This window comes from Vigna unguiculata, chromosome 2 (assembly GCF_004118075.2).
Source record: "Vigna unguiculata cultivar IT97K-499-35 chromosome 2, ASM411807v1, whole genome shotgun sequence".
NCBI classification, from domain to species: domain Eukaryota; kingdom Viridiplantae; phylum Streptophyta; class Magnoliopsida; order Fabales; family Fabaceae; genus Vigna; species Vigna unguiculata.
The window spans coordinates 2,074,063-2,094,571 of record NC_040280.1 but is presented as its reverse complement, the minus strand read 5'-3'; the positions used below and the strand labels follow the sequence as shown (position 1 = coordinate 2,094,571).

Here is a 20,509-nt window from a genome sequence, read left to right as displayed (position 1 = left end):
TTATACAAATTAATTTATAAATAAATTAACTTTAAATTATGAAAAAAATAAATTTAATTTATTTTTTATTTTTTATACAATTATTTAAGAAACATTTTGCATTGATAAACTCCTTGAGAATTAGAAACAGAAAAAATTAGAGAAAAAAAGAAGAAGAGATAATTTTACTTTTACTTTACAATTTCATTAATCTCTTTAAAATTTAAACGATGAATAAAATGTAAAAATTTAAAAAAATTATTAATAATATGCACTAAAAAGAAATTTAGATACTGTTAAAAAATGATAATTTAAAAATAATAGGATTAATTAAACCATTTGTTTCCCCCCTAAAACTACTTAGCATGTGGTGTCTATTTAAGACTTATCAGAGAAGTCTCAGTCTCCAGACCTTTGCATGTTGAATCAACCGAGAAAAGAAATCACGCGTCTGACATTTGCACGCGAGCTTTGGAAAACTAAAGCCCCAACCGCTAAACCAACCAATCTTATCATCTTCAATTGTCTCATTGGTTACTTAAATATTAAACCAAAATGAACTTTCAAACAGATATAATACGTGTCCTGTTGATCATTCTTTCTCTTTGATTACTACACTTGTTTTCTTATTTTGTAGGTTTACTGCACATTCACTTCTCCAAAACGGTATGGTCCTTGCATTCATCTGTTTCTGCTTAGTTTGTGTTGTCTTCATGCTTTATCAGTTCTTTTGAATGGAAGATTACATGATATTTTTACTTCACTCCCTATATATAAAAACTGTCCATTTAAGTCTATTTTTAATATCTTTGTTTATGTATGCGTTTATGTAAATTTAGATGGTAGAGATAAGAGATAAGAAGATAAAGTTTATACTATTTTAGAGGCTAAATGAGTAGTTAAATCTTTTTTAAAAAATAAAATGTTTGCATGAGCTCATTTTAGTTTGTATAACTTTCATTCTCATTTTTCTTTTTCATTTTAAGTACATATGGGGAACTTTTATGAGATTTAAGAAAATAGTGGTTAGAATGAAATTAAAAAGGAGATGTTTGCTGCATAAGATGAGAGGCATAGTTTGACCCTCAGTGAATGCAGTAACTGAATCAACAAGTTTTTTTTGAAGCCAATAGCTGCTTGAGGTAACCAAACAACCATTACTAATATAAGCTTTGATACCATCTTAAAAAGAAAAGTTTAAGCTTTACAAAACAATTTAATGAGATTTGTACTTAGTTATATACTCTAATTTGATTACATCTCTAGTTGAGTAGTTGAGGTTGGATTTCCAATAGATACTTCAAGTTTCATGCTTCTAGTTATAGTTGCTAATGAATAAATAAAGACAAAATCATAAATTCAAGTAAAATTAGAATCACTTAAATGCAATTAAATGTATTTTGATTTATAAAAAGTATTTTTAAATAAAATCAATCCTGATTTTAAGAATTTTAATGTTTTAGTATTTTCTAACTTTCAATTTGCCAGCTCTACCCATTGGAGAATGAAATACACTTCAATTTTCCAGCTCAACCCATTGGAGAATGAAATACACTGCTATGTAGGATTAGGGTGCCGTGATTGCTTTTCTGTTGGAGGCTACCCTGTTATCTGACCCAACTTATAATGTGTTTTTTCGATTTTTTTTTCTGTGCAGAATTGGAGTGCATTGCTGGTGTTTTTTTGGCAAGGAAGCCAAGACCTTAATAGCCAACCCAATTTCTAAAATTGGTTTTAATTGTGTTCTGTTCCTGTCATTGTGGTCTCCAACATAAATTCCTAATGGAGAATAATTCAGATCTTGAAGTTTGTTCTGTTCACGACCTTCATTTACCTATGTTATGGTAATTGTGGATAACAATTGCTAAACTATCATTGTTTTCATTGTTTTGTAGGCTGGCGCTGCTGCTGTGTTACTTCTCCAAATTGGTATTGCCTTCTTTTAGTGTTTGATATTTGCTCATCTTTTATTTACAATTTTACTCTTATACCGATTTGTTTTCATTTTTGCCCATCTCCCAATGCTTAGTTTATCTACTGTTTAGTTGCTTTCTCATTTTTAAATTATTAAAATTTTTGTAGGCAAGAGAGAGGGAGAGATTGAAGATGAGCCACAAGAGAGTGCAAAGAAGCAAAAGACAGATGAGGTTGCTGAGGAGCAAAGGAATAAGGACGAAATTGTTTCAGACAATTCCTTTTCAGATTCTGATCCAGATATGGTATTTATTTGACATGGAGTTATGATTTTATTTAAGCATTATATACTCTGATTTTGTGACATTATAGGTATAATGAAGTTTTTTATTTGCACTGTTTGAGTTTTATTTTGTTTGGGCTAGAATCCTTATGCTAAAAAAGATTATCTTAGTAAACATGAGAATTGTTTCTCACAAAGACGCAACTATTGAGCACTTTTAAGTGGATGGCAATTGTTTTCTTTTCTTTTTATTGTTATTGTTTCCAGGCATCCAAATCCTAGGAGGATTGACCTAATGCTACAAAGAAGAAATTTTAATCAAATCTAATCTCCTGATAGTATATAGCAATGGATCTTGGTTCTGCTAGAAGCTCTGATGAGGGTTTCACAAATACCATATTTGTTGATTTCTGTCAGTGGTTGATTCTTGTACTACACTATATGAATAAAGGAGCATTGGTTAATACTCGGAAATGAATACATTTGTAATTGAGCTAGCAAAAGAATAATAGATGTAATAAAGTTCGTACAGTACTCATCATATCTGTGCTCCAGTTATTGAAAGAGACTGAGCAAATATGACTTCACCAAGGCTAAGCCATTGGTACATGATATATTTGATATACCTTGTTTTGCTATCTGTTAACTGGATTATGTAGTAGAAGAGCACAAACAATTTATATTGAGTTTGACATAGTTTATATCATGTGTCAATTTTAGGGGCATATGGATATTCACGATGGTTATAATTCTGAAGAAAGTGATGAAGCAACACAGGAAGAGATGGATGCTTTGGTACATAAATTGCTCATTGGATGAACTTTTGCCCACTATATTTGTAATGTTGTTCTGTTATTTCTTCTATCTTTCAATTGCTTTACACTCTGGTCTCGTTTTGTTCTGAAGATTGTTGCTGCATCAAATGCTCAAGAATCTGATTTAATAAATTGAAAATGATTTTTAAAGTGGTAGTTCAGATGTTGACAATGAGAGTTATGAGTGTTAAAGTATAAGTTAGAGATGTCATTATCTGACAACTGTCATTGTAAAGTTTGAATTGTTATAGTTGCTAATACTGTTCTGTAATCTGCTCCCTATACAGAGGTTTTCTGTATCTTCATTGTAGTTAATCAATAACATTTTCATTTCTCTCTATTCTCTCCCTATTGAAAAGCCACATCTTACGAATTTCACAATCTTAGGCATTGTGCATATAATTGTTTATTTTTCCAAGTTAAATATCTTATTTCTTTCCATTGCAGCCCGTAATGAGTTCAGAGAATAGTGTGGAAGGAATTGAAGAAGAAGACTCTAAAACGCCTCGAGATGTAATAGTTTCTTAATGAATTTCTGTGGGGCTGATAAAGTTTCTGTTATGACTTACTGGAATACGTAGTTGATTTGTGTGAAAGATGTTTGGGATGAGAGGAGATGGTTGGTGCTCCCTCTGTAATTGAACAATATCAAATCAAGCATAACATGTTTTTTCCTGGAAATTTGCAGGCTAGAATGCTATCTACAATGAATGAACAATATGCTGGATCAAGGACTATATGTACTAAAAACTTGTCATACAGTGTGGAACGCACTGATTTGTATGTATTATTTTTCATGTGGGTGCCTGTCAAATATTATTCTGTTCAATTTTTCTAATCTCAAAATTATTCAGGGAAGATCTTTTCAAAGATTGTGGAGAAATTGTTGATATTCGTCTACACTTAGACAGTGAAGGGAGGTTCAGAGGCTTTGGACATATTGAGTTTGCATCGGCAGAAGCAGCACAAAAAGTAAGCTTTGTGACCTTGTGTGGTCTGAGCAAATAATTTTAGAACTGCTGAAAGCTTTTCACAGATAGTTGTACTGGTAGCTTTGCATTTGATAGTACCATTTCCTTTTCTGGAATAAAATAAAACTTTAGCAATTTGTTTTGATGAATTATTTTTTCTAATTCCTAGTCTTTTCAACAAATTTGATTCATGAATCAAATTGCCGATGGTACTTACCTGTGGTTGAGGTTTTATTGCTTTTATGTTTGTTGGACCTCTGGTCTGAGTAAAGAGAATTGACCTATGAATCACTTTTTTCTTCTGCAATCACAGGCTCTTCGGTTAAATTATACAGAACTGTTGAGATGCCGAATGAGAATTCGTTTGGCTCCACAAAGGCATAAGTATACTTCCAATAGAAGGTAATTTAAAGGCCTAATAAATAATAAAACTTTCCAAAAGCATGTTTCTTTTTGCTGTCTGGTGACAGTTTCCCATGTAGTAGCATTAATTGAAATTTGTTACAAAAACGTTGTCAATTTGAATTGGGAACATGTCATGCATTTTCACAGGTTGCCGTGTCCAGTTAAATGCATGTATGTATGTATGTATGTATAACAAAACATTCTCTTGACATTTTTTCTTTTTCTAAATAGCTAAATAATCACAATGTTAATTGCTATCCCAACTATGCTGGCACCACAATTAACAACTTTTGGAAGTCCCACATCGACTAGTGATAAAGACAATTCATAATATATAAGTGAGTGCAATCTTCACCTTACAAGCCGGTTTGTGGGGCTTCAGTTAGGCTTAAATCTCGTCCTTTAACATATTAGAGTACTTAAAGTCTCTATATTTAGAGTGTGCAACACCTCAAATTAATTTAAAGGATATATATGTGGTTGCGGTGTCTCCCCTAATCCATAAAATAAAGGAGAAAAAAGAATGTAGGGTCTAGACCAAAACACACTAAGAAACCTATAACAAGGAAGTTGAAATCTATCTCTGAAAGAAATCAGAATTTACAAAAGATGGTAAATCATCCCACCATGCATAACATTGTGAACTAATACCAAAATTGGCTAACTTATCTGCTCAACGAAGATATGATTGACATGAATTTTTATGTATTTTGTTTTCCGCATGCAATTAAGCCATCTATTATTAAAAATGATTTATTTTACAGTACAAACAAATGTTCCTATAATCTCTTATGTACACATCTTCCTTTTGCAGTTTACATGTTAATCCTAGCAACTCAATTATTCAAAGGACTGAAAAAACGCAGCCAATGAAAGGTTCAGAGCCTTCATTGGACTATGAACAAGAAGCTCAGGTAAATGCTTCCAAAACTTGTAAAAATGTAAAATTTTTATTATGCATTTACTTAAGGTTGCTGAAACTTCTTTTGTTCAATGACTTGCTTGAATGCCTCATAGCATGAAATATTATTATACCTAAATTTTAGAGTATCTTATAAATGATCTCTTGGGATTAGTTTATTTAATTTCACAGTTTCCACGATTTCTAATATTTTATACTTTGTTTTCTTATTTAGTTAGTGTTAGATATATTTATATATGGGCTTGGGCCCAATCCTATGTAATGCTATGTGTGTGTATATGCCCATCTTGTTGTGTGAGTTGCCTCAATTAGGAAAAATAGTTGTAGTTCTTTTCCTAGGAGTGTCCCCAACAAAGCTTTGTCTCTTTTTCCCTTAGTCCACTCCAATATTTGGGGCTTAAGTCTTGTTACATCTACTTTTTTCTTTTATAAACTTATAAATGTACCTTGATATCTCAGCTATGTTGATATCCCAAAGCACACAAATCATTTGCCATCACATGAAAAATTATATCAATATTTTTGTAATTTGGATTGGTGATTATTTTCGATACACTTAGTTGTTCTTAGAAATATCAATTGGAGTTGTTTTCCATATTCTAATCCTTTTATAATGAAGTTGGAATTCAGTTTGGTGTTTCCATTCATATTTTTCGTAGTGATAATGTTTATGAACATGTCTCCCATTTTTCTCAGACATTCATGGCTTCTTATTTTATTATACCTCCTTTGCATATAGCCTTTAACAAATGGGGTTGCAGAGTGCAAGAGTAGAAACCAATTAAACACTTTTACTTCACGGTTGTGTTCATTTCTGGTGCTGTCATTTTTCTTGGACAAATCTTATTTGGTTTAAGAAAGAAGCTGATGTGGGAAGGTCTATTACAAAAGTGGGGTATCACGGTCCTGATAAAACAATTGCTGAAGTTCTATTGATTCAAACTCTTTTTAAAGAACTTGGTATATCAGATGGGCCTTCTGCTATCTACTGTTATAATCTTGTTCTTCATACTAGAACCAAGCACATGGAAATTGATATCTTCTTTATTCTTGAAAAAGTTCTACCCAAGTGTCTATTTGTTCAACATATCTCAGTCCAAGTCCTATATGTTTTCTGTTTATTCTGGGGCAAGATCAAAGTAGTTGCCCTTCCAGTTAATGATCACCCACCTTGAGTTTTTTTTTGGGGTGTTAGTGTTGTATTAAGTTTGATATAGTTTTTGTTTTAGGCGTTTTATCAACTGTTGTTACACTACTTTGTTTATTTTTGTTTTCTATATAAAGAGAATCCTTGTTTTTCTTTTGTACATATTATCAATACAAAATTACATTTTCTGTATCTCTTTTCTTCTCTGTTCCTGTCTCTCTTAACAACGATAACGACCAAGCCAAACCTTTAATTTAGTTCTTATAAAAATAAATGGAGGGAGTAATTGACTTGTGTGAAAGAGTATATGGATATGGGTACGGAGATGATTGGTGCACTAAACAATATCCTCTCTCTATTTAAACTATCAAAACTTTAGTATAATATGTTGTTTCCTTGAATTAGCAGTCAAAAATGCACTCTACCTTGGAAGCACAGAAGGCTACGTCAGAGACAATATATGTTGCAAACTTGTCATACAGTGCGGAGCAGACTGATATGTATGTATTGTTTTTCTTGATGGTGGTTATTGATTATTTTTGCACTGTTTTTCTGTATAGATGTATGATTTTCTGTTAGCTTTCAGTAGCTTATTTTCCGTTGTAAAGAATAGTTTAGTTCAGTGACCTGCCAGGTGTTAATTCTGTTCAATCATCCTCTTATTGTACAGCTAAAGAGATATCTAAGCGAAAAGTAACTTGAATAGAGGTTTTAGTAAGGAGTAGGTTCTTCCCCAAGGTTTTGAACTCAGACATTGGATTCGTTGCAAGGCTTTCTTACCATTGTTACGAAAAGGTTAATCCGTGTTTGTAAAAGGACACAAAATTCCTTAACATAATCATTGTGTGACCTTATATCTTTATGAAGAAAAAAATCATGGGAAATATTATAAACAAAGTCAATTTTTTGTACTGGATAGAGGTTGGCAGTTGGGTATATTTTATAATAAAATCAAGTGTGGCTTTGGTTTTATAAATATAATAGCACTTTTAAGTTTTTTCAAAACTATAAGGAGTGGCAGCAGGGGGTGTTAAGGGTTGGTGATTTCTAATTGGATGTATTAGCATTATAGATAAATTTTTGGATTGGGTGCCTAATTAATATTTTGTCTGGACTGTGACTAAATTGTGGGTTGCCATGGGTAGTACGAAGTTTTATCAGTTGCAGTGGATAAGTTATATTAATTGTTTTAATATATATATATTCATGGCAATGGTGTTATTATAATATATATTACGTATAATAAAGTTAAAGGTATATATAATAATAAAATTAATGTAATTTTATTATAAACTGTAGATACTATATTTTTGTAAGGCTAAATTCAAGAAAATTAAATAGATAGATGGTTTATAAAATTTAAATACTTTTGTGTGTTGTTTTATTGTTAAACATGAGATGCTTTTAGATTATTTTGGTGGAGTTTTGTTATTTGGCAGTATAATACTTGTTAGTAAATGAGTTGATGTATGTGGTATTTGAGGGATTGGAAATGATGAAAATGTCTGTGTCTCAGCAAAAGGTAGGAGAGACTTCGCCTAAGACTCTCTGAGAGAGCTGTGGGAAGTAGAACTTGAGGACTCCGCCTTGAAAGAGTAGTGGGTAGTGGGCTCTGTCCTCGTGTGCTGGAGGGGTTTAGTTCCATGGGAGCGAATGATAGATAAACTCTGCATGGTGGTACAATTGGTGAACTTCATCCGTAAGTCTCCTTGAGAGAATAGTAGTGGTGAGTGAACTTTGTCCGTAAGACTCTAGGAGCAGTGAGGAGTTCTAGTTTTAGTGGTGAGTGAATGGCTGGTAAACTATGTACATGAGATGTAATGAGATGTGATTCGTAACCTGATTTTGCTTAGTTTTCAGAAAGCAAAAAGCTGGAAACTTTGAGAGGGTGTAACAACTATGAATGTAGTTTATTTGGTGGCTTTGTGTGAGCCGATTCCCTGAGTTGAGATCACTTGTGTTTTGAACTAGTGTTTGAGATCGTCTGTGTTTTGAACTAGTGTTTGAGATCATTTGTGTTTGGTATTGTTGTGTGGGACAATAGGAGCTATAAACGGTAGGATGTGGATATAATGTTGAGTGAGGCATTTGATGTGATTTTTATATTACTCTGTTTTGGATTGTGATTGTGAGTTTGGTTGTTTGTATGATAGCTTACCTTTGTTTTGGTCGTGTTTGACTGATCGTATTTTATATGAGAGTATATGTTAGTGCAGGTCAAAGAGGCACGTAGTGAGGTGTTTTTCTAGGAACTATGTTTGGGAGAGTCTATTCTTATTTTAGTAATTGTATTTTGTATGAGTTTATTATTTTTGTAAACATTGGTTTCAGTTCAGCTTAAGAATATTATATTTTGAATATTTAATGAATAAAGTTTTAGTTCCGTTTTTAAGATGGTGGTATTAGAGTTAAGTTTTGATTATGATTAAGTAATATGATAAGATGTTAGTGATATCCTGGATGGGGTTTTACACTATTGAATTTGAACTACTAAGAATCTTTAAAGAGGGAAACCAAATCCGGTGATATTCTATTAGTATTTTTGCTAACTTATAAAAATTCTTGTTATTTAAAAATATAAAATTTCTATGAATTATTCTTTAAGATGCATTTCATGTGACTTTTTGGTTGGATATATAAAATGCTACACTCGAATGATAGTCCCGCTTAAACCTTGAGATTTTCTTAGACTCACGTATTTTCTTTTCCAGCAGGTTACCACCAGACTTTTCCTTTTCCTTTAACATATAATCCTTCTATTTTCCTTTATAGAGATTCGTGTGCAACACTTCATAACTTTCTACACTAGCAAGGTCATTATGATGGATTTCCAATTGAACTTGTAGAAAAATATTTACCTTTATAAAAATCATTATCAGATAATGAGAACCACAAGTTTTATGCAATTTTCTTCAAACCCATAATTGGGAATGAAAGGATGCTACTTAGGAGGACATATAATTATAATTAATTAAATATTAAAATAACAAGAAAATGGTATTGATTTTACATTTTTTATCCAAAACCTTGTCATTCACTTTTTTAGCATAACCTTTGCATTTTTCAGTGATTAAATTTAAATCTTATGTCGTAATATTCCAGCATTGTCATCTTAAATCTACAAGAATGTTTTTATGGTAAAAACAGTCTCTTAAAATCTCAGTCCAATACATCCTCAATTTATCTGGTATGTTCATTCTAATTTTACAACTGTTTAGGGAGTTTCTTCTCAATAGTGTTAGGAAGCTAGAAAGGGTGATGAAATAACAAGATACAAAAAGAGCAAAGATAAAGTCTTGCACTGTATTGTTCACTTTACACGCTAAAACCAAAGCTTACAAAGGAAAACTGTTGATATTTGCCTGTCACAAACATCAGTATACTACCCCCTCCTTTTTCCCTTGCCTATCAAATAGTGTGTAGAAATTGTTGATATTTGCCTACATAGGGATGATAAAGGGTGGTTTAAGGGATATGGGCATGTTGATAAGACATAAGATTCCTACATTCTTTTCCAAAATTTGCCAGACTTTTTATGCCAAAACAGTCTTTTAAATTGCAATCCAAATACACCATCAGTCTATCTGGTTTGTTAATTCTAATTCCAAAACTGTTCAGGGAGTTCCTTTTCAAGGAGTGTGGAGAAATTGTCGATATTCGCCTACATACCGATGATAAAGGGCTGTTTAAGGGATATGCACATGTTAAGTTCGCAACTGCAGAAGCTGCACAAAAAGTAAGTTCTATGATCTTGTAATCTGTGCAAATCATTTCAGAACTGCCAAAATCATTTCAGTGGTAATGTTTCAACAATTTGGTTTAATGAAATGTTTTCCTTGTACATCATATTTTCAATGTTTTCAGTGGTAATATCATAATTTGTTTCTTTTGTAAAAATCTGACACTTTATTTCCTACAAGTCTGTCAACCTATGTATTGCAATAATGGTGACACAAAACTTATACCCGTCTAGTCAAGAATAAAGTAAATATAACATGGTAATATAGAACTATAGTTGCCTAATTCAGAACTTGGCCTAGAAGATTGAGAATGACAGTGATATTTCTATGGTTCTTCTGCCTCATCATAATCATTTGTGGGCAACCCTTATTCTATGTGAAGACTTTTAGATGTGTTAGATATATCGCATTAATTAGTAAAATATAACGTCTATTGTTTATTAGGAAAAATAGATATTGTTTAATATTGGTAGATATTGTTGATATTGTTTATTAGAAGAATATCTATTATTTATTATATTTATGTTTGGATGCCATATATAATTGTATCACTCTTTATTATAAATACATTCACCTTATGTGTATTTTAGATATAAGGAAAATTAACCCTATACAGTTTTTCTCAATATTCAACAAGCTGAAACTCAATTTTCTTTTGTAATCACAGGCTGTTGAATTGAATGGTACAATACATTTGGGACGTTGCCTTAGAGTTGAAATAGCCCATGAAAAGGGTGAATATGGCTCCAACAAAAGGTAATGCACATATATTATGAAATTCTGCTATTACTTGCTTCTGGTCACTGTTTTGTTGATACAAACTCCCACTTAATAGCACTAGTTTAAGTTTCTCACGAAGCATGTTCATTTGGGATTGGAGGATTTTCTTTGCCATGGAAATTCTATTTTAACTTTATCGCTGTTTATGATTCTTGGATAAACTTTGTGTAGAAGAAAGAGAGAATGAGTATTTTAAGAAGTTTTAGATTTTATTTTAGGAAGTTTCACATCTTATTAATATTGGTTTTAATTCTATATGTTGGCTGTATCTTGGTTTTGATACTAGCATATCGATCTGTAATCTCAGGTATTTGTTTCCTAGAATAGGCTGTATTTGCTGGCTAAATTATCGGATGAATGTAATGAGACTGAATAAAAAAGAAATTATTTTCTTCTAATTTTGAGTCTTTTGTCGCTTGTATTGATTCATTTTTCCATATTGCTTTTCCTTGTAAATACTTTTAGCAACTGGAGCAAGTCTATCCTAAAGAGTGAAATAAGTCAGTCCACCGAAAGTTCAAAGAGTTTACAGCACCATGACGAAGAGATTGAGGGAAAAGCCTCCGGATTTCCTTGCGAAAGTGTAAGCTTTTCATAGTGCATTTGCGTACATGAATTGTTGAAGTATATTGTTGACTGGTGTGTAATGGTTAAGGTTGTGAAGATGGTGATGCTTCCTCAGTACAGAAAGCTCTAATTTAACAATTTGCTTAAATCCTGCATTGAAAGCAATCAAATCATGTATATTCTGTTATTTTTCCTGGAATTTTGCAGTCTACAAGGCTACCTACTTTGGAAGAACAAAATGGTCCATCAAAGACAATAAATGTCAGAAACTTGTCATACAGTGTGGAACGGGCTGATATGTATGTATCATTTTTTAATGCAATTTTTTGTTGATTATCATGTACTCTTTATTTATTTCAAACTTGTTCAGGGTGTACTTTTTCGGAAAATGTGGAAAAATTGTTGATGTTCGTCTGCATATGGATCACAAAGGGAGGTTTAATGGCTTTGGGCAAGTTAAGTTTGCTACTGCTGAAGCTGCAATAAAAGTAATTTCTGTAACCTTATGTAGTCTGTAGAAGTTAGAACTGCGAAAGCATTCCAAAGATTACACTACCTCTTAAAAAATCCAAGTTGGTTGATTACCATGATCTTATTTAAAATCTTTCTTGAACATGAGTTGGAAACAGGTATATAAAGAAGCATTTTGATAATGTGGAATTAGGAAGTTGTAGAAAATTATTGTATTGTACAATAATCTAAGCCTAGAACCTTGTTGAGATAATCTCCTCTAGCTGTAAAAAGAAAACAGAATCTCAGGAACTGATCACCAAGGTAATTGTTCTGAAATAAGTTCATCTAATCTTTATCTAATGCAATTGTATACTTTTTAACCAGCTTATAAGTTTGCAACTTTTACACTGGTTGTTAACCTTGTCCTTTGTGGTTAAGCCATTCCCTTTGTCTCTGCCTAATACAATAATTCCAAGTCTCATCTCAGAAGGTGTTGTTGGGTAAATGTATTATTTGACCCTATGTCTCTGCATATTGTGATGGAGGGTTGACATTGATATTTCTAGGCTGTATCTCTATTCCTCGTCATCATTTGTGTTTATGTTTATTGAAGCCTTGCAGCGTTCGAGGAAATTGAGCTGACAATCCATTTGTTGTTTGAATCGTAGGCTGTTGAGTTAGATAATACAGAATTGTTGCAACGTCACATTCGAGTTGATTTGGCCGAAGAAAAAGGTCAACATGCCCATAATCGAAGGTAATATACATATATCTACACTGATGACCTTCTTTGTGTTGGGATATTCTCTGCTAGTATACCTAGTGTGCTCAGTATATCTCACCTTCTTGTCCTTTTGAGCTTGAAAGAAGAAGGATAGTATACTTAGTGTTAGTGTATTCTCTGCAAGTATGTTTAGTTGACTTAGCATTCAGTCAGCATCTAGTGATATTAGTTAGCAAGTGTCATTTTTTTTGGACAGCTTGAGTCTGTTGTAGAAGAGTTGCATCTTAACTGACTAGCTTGCAAATCAAGTTAGCCGATCACACAATAATACAAGCCATTTTACATATTACAAAATTTATCTTTATACTTTTATAAAGTAAAACTTTCTGGTGACAATTTTTTGTGTTGTTGAACTTGGTGTAAACTTCCTATAAAAATGGCTGTTTTGAATATAATACTTTTTTTTTTTATAAAACTCATGTTACTATGTACTTTGACACCTGAGCTAAGTTGATATCCCAAAACACAACAATCATATGCTGTCACATGAAATTTTATTAAATAGAAAATAACAAAATTAAAAAACATGAGGGGTAAAACCACACTCGTGTCAAAATACAAAAACATCCATTGAAACTAAACTAAGATTTTGCCATGCTGCATCATCCGTTTTAACCTTGATTCAACCAATATCAGGGAATCTCAAAGAACCTGTATATAAGATGTATTTTTCCCGTCTGGTATTTATATCAAAATACTTCGAAACAATAAATTCATTCATATCAGTCTTCATTTGTTTAGCTGTATCCATACCACTCATCCTCACACACCTTTTGATAGTACTAATTGCAAACTGTGGAGAAAAACCTTGCTTAAATCTGTCAAAATTTCTCACCCTCCAAATCATCCAAATAGTATAAGATACCGCAGCCAATCTGATTAGCTTCATCAACGCACTACCTCATCCTTTAATGAAAGTAATCAAATGATTTATTGACCACCATTGCAAATCTGAGAAAATCCCCTGCAGCCAAGTCCAAATGTATACTGCAGTAGTACATTAAAAATAGGTGCTGAATCGATTCTTCTATATTTTTACATAGAGAGCACATGGAACTTAAAACTTACCCTCTTCCCTACACCTCTTTATCAACCGGAAGTCTATTGTGCAAAAGTTTCATAGAACTAATGTTTTTGCTGGATGGATAGAATCAGACCAAATCAACTTTCTCCAGACCTTTGTCTCAGCCACCCCAAAGAACTTCCTTGCTACTTTTTGAATCAAAATTGCAGAATCCTCAAGACTCCAATTAGGAATATCCTCAGATAATGTCACTAGAAGACTATGAACTTCCAGGATTCCGGAATGAATATTTAAAAAAGGAGGTAACATCCAAGCTGAATTAGCCCAAACCTACTGTGGCTGCACAATCTAATATTATATAAGCACCCACAAGAAGAGAAATTTATTTAGAAGAACACCACCAATCATTCCAAAAATTAATTTTAACACCATTTCCAATAGTACAATTAGTATGCTCCAAAACCGTATCATAGAATTCCATTATTCCTGGTCAAACAGAAGAATGCTGGAAGTAAGACAGCAGCTAATATTGTGTCTTGTAAGATATGTACTCTTTTTGTATAGGGTGCTTTGATAAATAAAAAGATATGTACTCTTTTTGTATGTGAAGAAAACTTAAACTAGTTTGCTTGTTAGATTTTATTTTTTCAGGCTTTTCTTTTAACATTGTAAATGTTTTAAAGCATGCATTGTTAATTTGAAATTTATTTTTTTAAAGAACATTGAGATCAGACTTTAGTCTCTTGTATTGGTAGATTTCTGTACTTGTCTTATGCCCACATATTTTTTCTTTTTTGTTTCCTTGTTAAAATTTTAGCAACTGGAGCAGCATGTTTCAGAATTGTGAAAGAGATCAGTCTCCAATTATATATGTGAGGGGTTTCAATCGTTCCCTTCCAGTAGAAGAGGTAAGTTATTCTTTTTTCTAATGATTTTGATCTGATACCACTTCGGGCACAAAATCGCTTGAAACTCTTTGCATCATTGCTTGATTTAGTGGTATTTAATGCCTCCTTTTTCTTTCAGATAAAAGCTAGCCTAGAGAAGCATTTTGGTTCTTGTGGAGAGATTGTAAGGATATCAATTCCAAAATGTCGTGAGTCTGGTGATGTTAAGGGGTATATTTCTTCTTAGCTGCTATAATGTACTGTTAAACATAGATACAATTGTGTTGAGTTATGGAAAGATATTGTTGAGATACCACCAGTCATTGTAATTGTAATTGTAATAATGACAATTAAGATGTTGTACGAAACTTTATGAGATTTGTTAATGGTAGAGCCCTATATATACTCTTTTGTTCTGGTTTATTATCAATTTGAGTTAAATCAGTTTTCTTCTTCTTCAAGTATTTCCAAGTTGGTATTAGAACTCCTAATCTTGGGTGTTCTACTTTTGCATTTAAACCCTAGCAGCCTTAGTTGTAGCTTTTTCTTGTTTCTTTTTTTTTTTGGGTTGCCTTAGTGCACTCATTCTAATTTTTTGTTTACCTAAGTGCACCCATCCTGCTTGTCACAGATTCTCCATCACTACCATTGTTGTCATCACCATCGATAGAGTCACTCATTCTAATATTAGACGTAAGAGTGATAAGGTGGCTTAGTAGTTAGATGGAAGAGATGTGAGGGAAAGGTCATGGATTTGATCCCCCTAGCTAACAATTTGGAGAAATAAGGTTGGTTGGGTGGGTTTAGAAGGGAGGTGGGAGAGGTTGTGACTTCAACTCCTCCCACTAACAAAAACTAACAACTAACTTTTGCCGATAAAAAGAAAAATATTAGACGCATTTTGGTAGGACTAAGATGACCTAAGCATTGATGCTCAAGAGCTTGAGACGCACTAGGGATACAAGCAACCAATTGTGACAAATAGTATAATCCTTGAGACTCATGTCTTGCTCCAATCGTTTGTCTGGTACGCTGATCCTGAACAAGAACAAAATGATTAGCAAAAGGAATAGATTAATTTCGGGTGCGAGGGAGCTTGCTTATGGAGATTAAATTAAAAGATCACATGGGAATATAAAGCACAAAATCTAGGGTAAGATAAGAAGAAGGCGTGTGAGACCAATGCCATAAACTTTTATTTGAGAGCCATCATGGTAACAAAGGGTAAAGAATCCAAATAAGTCAGTTGACAGAAAAGGACAGAGGAATCAGTCGAAGGTACAAGAGAATGACCAAACATGTGAGGAACTTAGAGGCGAAGTACTTGTTCACTACCAGTTTCATAAGATGGAACAACCGTGCCGGATAAGATTTGATTGCAAACAGAGTCAAACTTAGGAGGAAGTCCAACAAGTGCAAGAACCATAAAAAACTTTCCATGTTGTTCGACATGTCTGGTTCCATCATTAATTAGTGAAAGGCATGAGTGACTCAAAATCAGCAATTAAGCAATCGAGCTTACCAAGATATGTCTGTATATTATGATTTTCTAGCTTCACAGTGATAAGGTTGGAGACAACATTGTAAAGACGATGAATATCATTGGAGTATAGTTTCTTGGCTTTCTTCTATACATCATAACAAGTAGTAATAGCATGGTATTGAGGCTGAAGTTTGACATCAATGGAGAACTAGAGAACGCTACACAAAGAGGCATCAATTTGCATCCATTGGGCTTGATCATTGCGAGCAATGTCTTTGACATGTTAGGTCAAGTGGTCGACACGACCTTGACCTTGAAACCATAGCCCGGGAGCTATAGTTGCTCATCCTAGTCAGTTTTTCACATTGTATCAGCAGAACAGTGATAGTCGAAGATTGAAACCCAAAACTACTGATATCGTATTAAGAAGTGGATTTTAAGCCTAATTCAACCTCACAAAACCAGTTTGTAAATTGGCCTTATTTATAGTTGATGTGGGACTTCCAACACACCCCTTTTGCTGAGGTATATACACCTCAAGCATGAGATTAGATACTAATGGGTGGTCTGAAAGCAGATGGAACAATAAACCCAACAAACATGAAGTTTTGATGAAGTTTCGATAGGATAGACCGTAACCCATGACTCTGATACCATATAGAAATGTATATGTGTTGAATATATTGTGTGTCTATTGTAGACCACACATGATGTATTTATACTAATTTACAAAATCAATTATAATAAAAACACCTAATAATTAGGAATCAATCATTCTAATTTCCTAAAATATGTAACTGTTAATTTCCTACAAATATATAACAGCGGATTATATTCTAACACTAAGAGATCAAGTCAGGAAAGGTAAGCAATGATTGAAATATTGGAGTTCTAATTAACAAGTTACTAATATTTTTACAAAGCCTCGTAAGCCTAACAGGTTCAAGCTGATTGTAGAGATGAAAGGAGCGCAGTCTATTTCAAATCTTGAGTTAGGGGAAGTGTTGCAAATAATTCAATTAGTGTTGTATGTTAGTTAGGTAGTTAGTGGCTGTTAACTAATTGCTTGTTATTGTATCATAAGTCGTAACATTATTATTGTAATACATATATGTGTGGGAAATAAAATTTTGAGATTCAGTACCTGGTATCCCTTGTTCACTTCTCTTCTCTGTTTTTTGTGATTGTGTTTAGTCTGTTTTCTAACACTACTCTAGGTAGCTGTTCCTCTTGAGATGCTAAACATTGGCTTTAAGTGAGTCGGAATTCAGCAAAACAGGGTAAACATCTCCCGTATCAACTCTAGTTGTTGTGGTTGAGTCACTGATGCTGCCACTGGCTGCTGTTTTGTCGCCATTGACTGTGCTAGTTAGAGCAGTCTTTTGATGGGTATGGACATGCATGCCTCCACAAGGGTAGAGTAAGAGTCTATAGATTCATAAAGCTAGGACTCTTGAGACCATGTAGAGAGTAATTGAGAAAAGTTTCTTGTATTATTTAGCAGTAAAAGTACTGCTTGAATAGAAATGTTATATTAATGTTTACTCCTTTATTCGAAGAACCGAATACAACAAATCTAATCCTTGATTCCGAAAAATCTTTTATTTCTGTATAAAGGGAACTTTTGTTTTCAAAATGCATCCGCTTGTATAAAGCTTAAATCATAAGTTCCTGTAGAACCCAAAAAAAAAACTTAAAACATGTGCAAGAACCAGTGTGTATTGAATTTCAAATTTCATAATTACAGGTTTGCTCACTTGGAGTTCAACCATGTTGCTTGTGTGAATAAAGCTCTACATCTTGATGAGAGTGAGTTTGGAGGTTATCGCTTGACAGTTGAAAAGGAAAAGCCTCGGCGTGAGAACCGAGGTATACGCGGTGGAAGAGGTGGAAGAGGAGGTGGTCGTCGTGAATTTGGTGGAAGAGATGGCAGTGGTTATAGCAGCAAAGTTGATTGGGGGAGAAGTAGTGGTCGTGGGTGGCATTCTCTTCATTTTTCTGATGAAAGCACGGGTATTTCTTTTTTCTACCGTTAGCTTTTTGCTTATCAGCATTTACTAAATTTCTCACTACACAAGTATAGAGACACTGTAATAGTCAACTAGGTTCTACTGTTAAGTACATTACTCTTATGTCGACTTCAAATTGTTTTGTTATAGCAGAACACAACTTATCCTCACATGAACAAGCCTTCCTTCTAAGCTTAACATTGGTGAATTTTTCAATTAGTTTCTTCCAAACTCTTAGTTTCTCCGAACCATTCCCTAAAGCCTAAAAATCAAGATAGGATTGGAACTTCGTGATAGAGCCCAACCCATAAATCTGCAAATTTAGTTTATGATTATTCCCTATGAATTATGTTACTGTAGTTTATCTTTATATGTTATCATAGCTTATCTTTAGGCTTTATGTGTGTTTGTTTGTTTTTTATTTGGTCTTTGCATGACACAACTTTTAAGTAATTGAGTAATATGAAGAAGGGAAAAGTTGGAAACTACTATCAAAATTGAAAAATTGAATTTAGTATTGTGACTACAACTCAATAAGTCTCCTAGGACCTGGATAACAATTTTTGTTAAATAATTATGGAAGAGTTTTACAATATTTGCTAGAAGAATCGTATGAGAAGGTTTAGCATTTTTGCAAGAAAAATTGCATGTTTTGTTGAGTATTGTTAGATGTTGCCGAACCATGTTGAATTATTGTGTATTTAAAGTTTGTGCTCTTATTTGTTGATTTGTTACCATTAGAAAATTCCGATTGTGTGATTCTTTAAGCATGTTTCATAATTATCGTGTTTTACATTCTGTCCTAACTCTTCAACATTTTCACTCTTCTAATGTTCTCTAATAAATCATTGTGCATGTGATCTCGTTAGTATTGCTTTAGAAGCTACAATTGAACTATCATGTGGCATAGAAGATTAGTTCATTAAAAGTTCATTTGCTACTTTAGTTCCACAACCTCTGCATCATATATATGTTTTCATATTCTGATTTTTTTTTTCTTCTGTGATTATAATTTAGGGAGGAAAAACCAATTTCAGTGATAATGACTATCACAGCAGATGTTGGAAATTTTGGATTTATGTAGCTGTCATTCAAGTTTTGCATTTGGGTTTATGTAACTGTCTATTGGATTGCTTTTGTGGGTACATGTATCTGCTGCTGCTGCAGTTTTGATGTTGTGTGGAACACAAATTGGTTGCAATCGGGAAAACGGGGTGTTTAACCCAACAATTTTTTTTCTAAAATTGATAAAACATCATTCTTGTATGACGTTGACGTTGTTCAATTTTGGTTCTTGTAAAAACTGAATCAATTCAAACTAAATTATTATATTTATATTGATATTACTTGCATCTTTAACCTATTGATTCAATCTATTATAACCGATCTTAGGGAATATATATTTCTACGTTTATTTTATTTGGTTAACAAGTGTTCTGAATGTTGTTCTTTTAGCGTTGTTAATTTAGATTTTATCCATACATATTTTGCTCTCACATATTTCTAGAGAGTTATTTTACTCATTTTACCTAATTATTTTTTTATTATTTTCTTTTATACTTATATGCCATAAAGATGGGAAATTTATCTTATTATTTATGTTTATTTTACTGAGAAGTATTAGATGTTGGTCTTCAAGTCATTTATCATTATTTGTTTCTTTACTTATATTTTGCTTTCACATATTTCTATAGAATTAATATACTTTTTATTTATTTATTTGTTTTGTTTTTATTATTGATATACCGTAAAGATGAGAACATATTTCAACAATTATTTTAAAAAATTATATAATAATAGAAAAGAAAATATTACTAAATTTACCTTATTATTCAAGATTTCTTTGTTGATAAGTATTCTAATTGTTGGTCTTTTAGTTGTTTAGCATAGTAAATTTATTTTTTTATTCATATTTATTTTGTTGTCAATATTTTTTAGAGAGTTAATTTATCTTTTATTCTTTTGTTTTGTTTTTATACTAATATGTCCATAAAGATGAGAATATGTTTCAAAATTAATTTAAAAAATGCATGATATGTATTTTAAAAATTAGTTTTTTTAAATGAATAAATTATTAGTTTTTTATATTAGTTTTTTATTTTTTTTTTTATTTTGCCCTTCTAAAATTTTAAGCACTTGATTATTTAATAAAATTAAATTTTTTAAAAAATGATTTTTATTTCTTAAAATAATATTTTTTATTATTTCTAACCTCAAGTTTTTTTATTTTAACCATAACAAAAAGGTTAAAGTAACAAATTAATTACAAGTATTTTAAATGTTGACTTTTTAGTCTTTTGATATTATTAATTTATTCTTTTACTCATATTTATTTGGTTGTAACAT

General features: G+C 32.3%; 1 protein-coding gene across 4 annotated transcripts; it reads left to right on the top strand.

The window, feature by feature from the left end:
- The first annotated feature begins 476 nt into the window (after positions 1–476).
- Positions 477–19,488, top strand: LOC114173183 (nucleolin 1-like). 4 transcript variants are annotated; one of them, XM_028057436.1, is made up of 21 exons: positions 477–645; positions 1,637–1,785; positions 1,875–1,908; positions 2,062–2,198; positions 2,897–2,971; positions 3,439–3,504; positions 3,680–3,771; positions 3,846–3,963; positions 4,276–4,364; positions 5,182–5,281; positions 6,842–6,936; positions 10,055–10,172; positions 10,844–10,932; positions 11,422–11,539; positions 11,731–11,822; positions 11,894–12,011; positions 12,645–12,733; positions 14,602–14,692; positions 14,811–14,902; positions 17,902–18,167; positions 19,181–19,488. In XM_028057436.1, the coding sequence occupies exons 2-21, from the start codon at positions 1,762–1,764 to the stop codon at positions 19,201–19,203; spliced, it is 1,926 nt and encodes a 641-aa protein (XP_027913237.1). In that variant the 5' UTR covers positions 477–645; positions 1,637–1,761; the 3' UTR covers positions 19,204–19,488. The 4 variants fall into 4 exon arrangements, with proteins under 4 accessions (XP_027913237.1, XP_027913240.1, XP_027913239.1 ...); XM_028057439.1 differs by having other exon boundaries at positions 478–645; positions 6,845–6,936; XM_028057438.1 differs by lacking the exon at positions 477–645 and adding an exon at positions 1,448–1,540.
- The last annotated feature ends 1,021 nt before the right edge of the window (positions 19,489–20,509 follow it).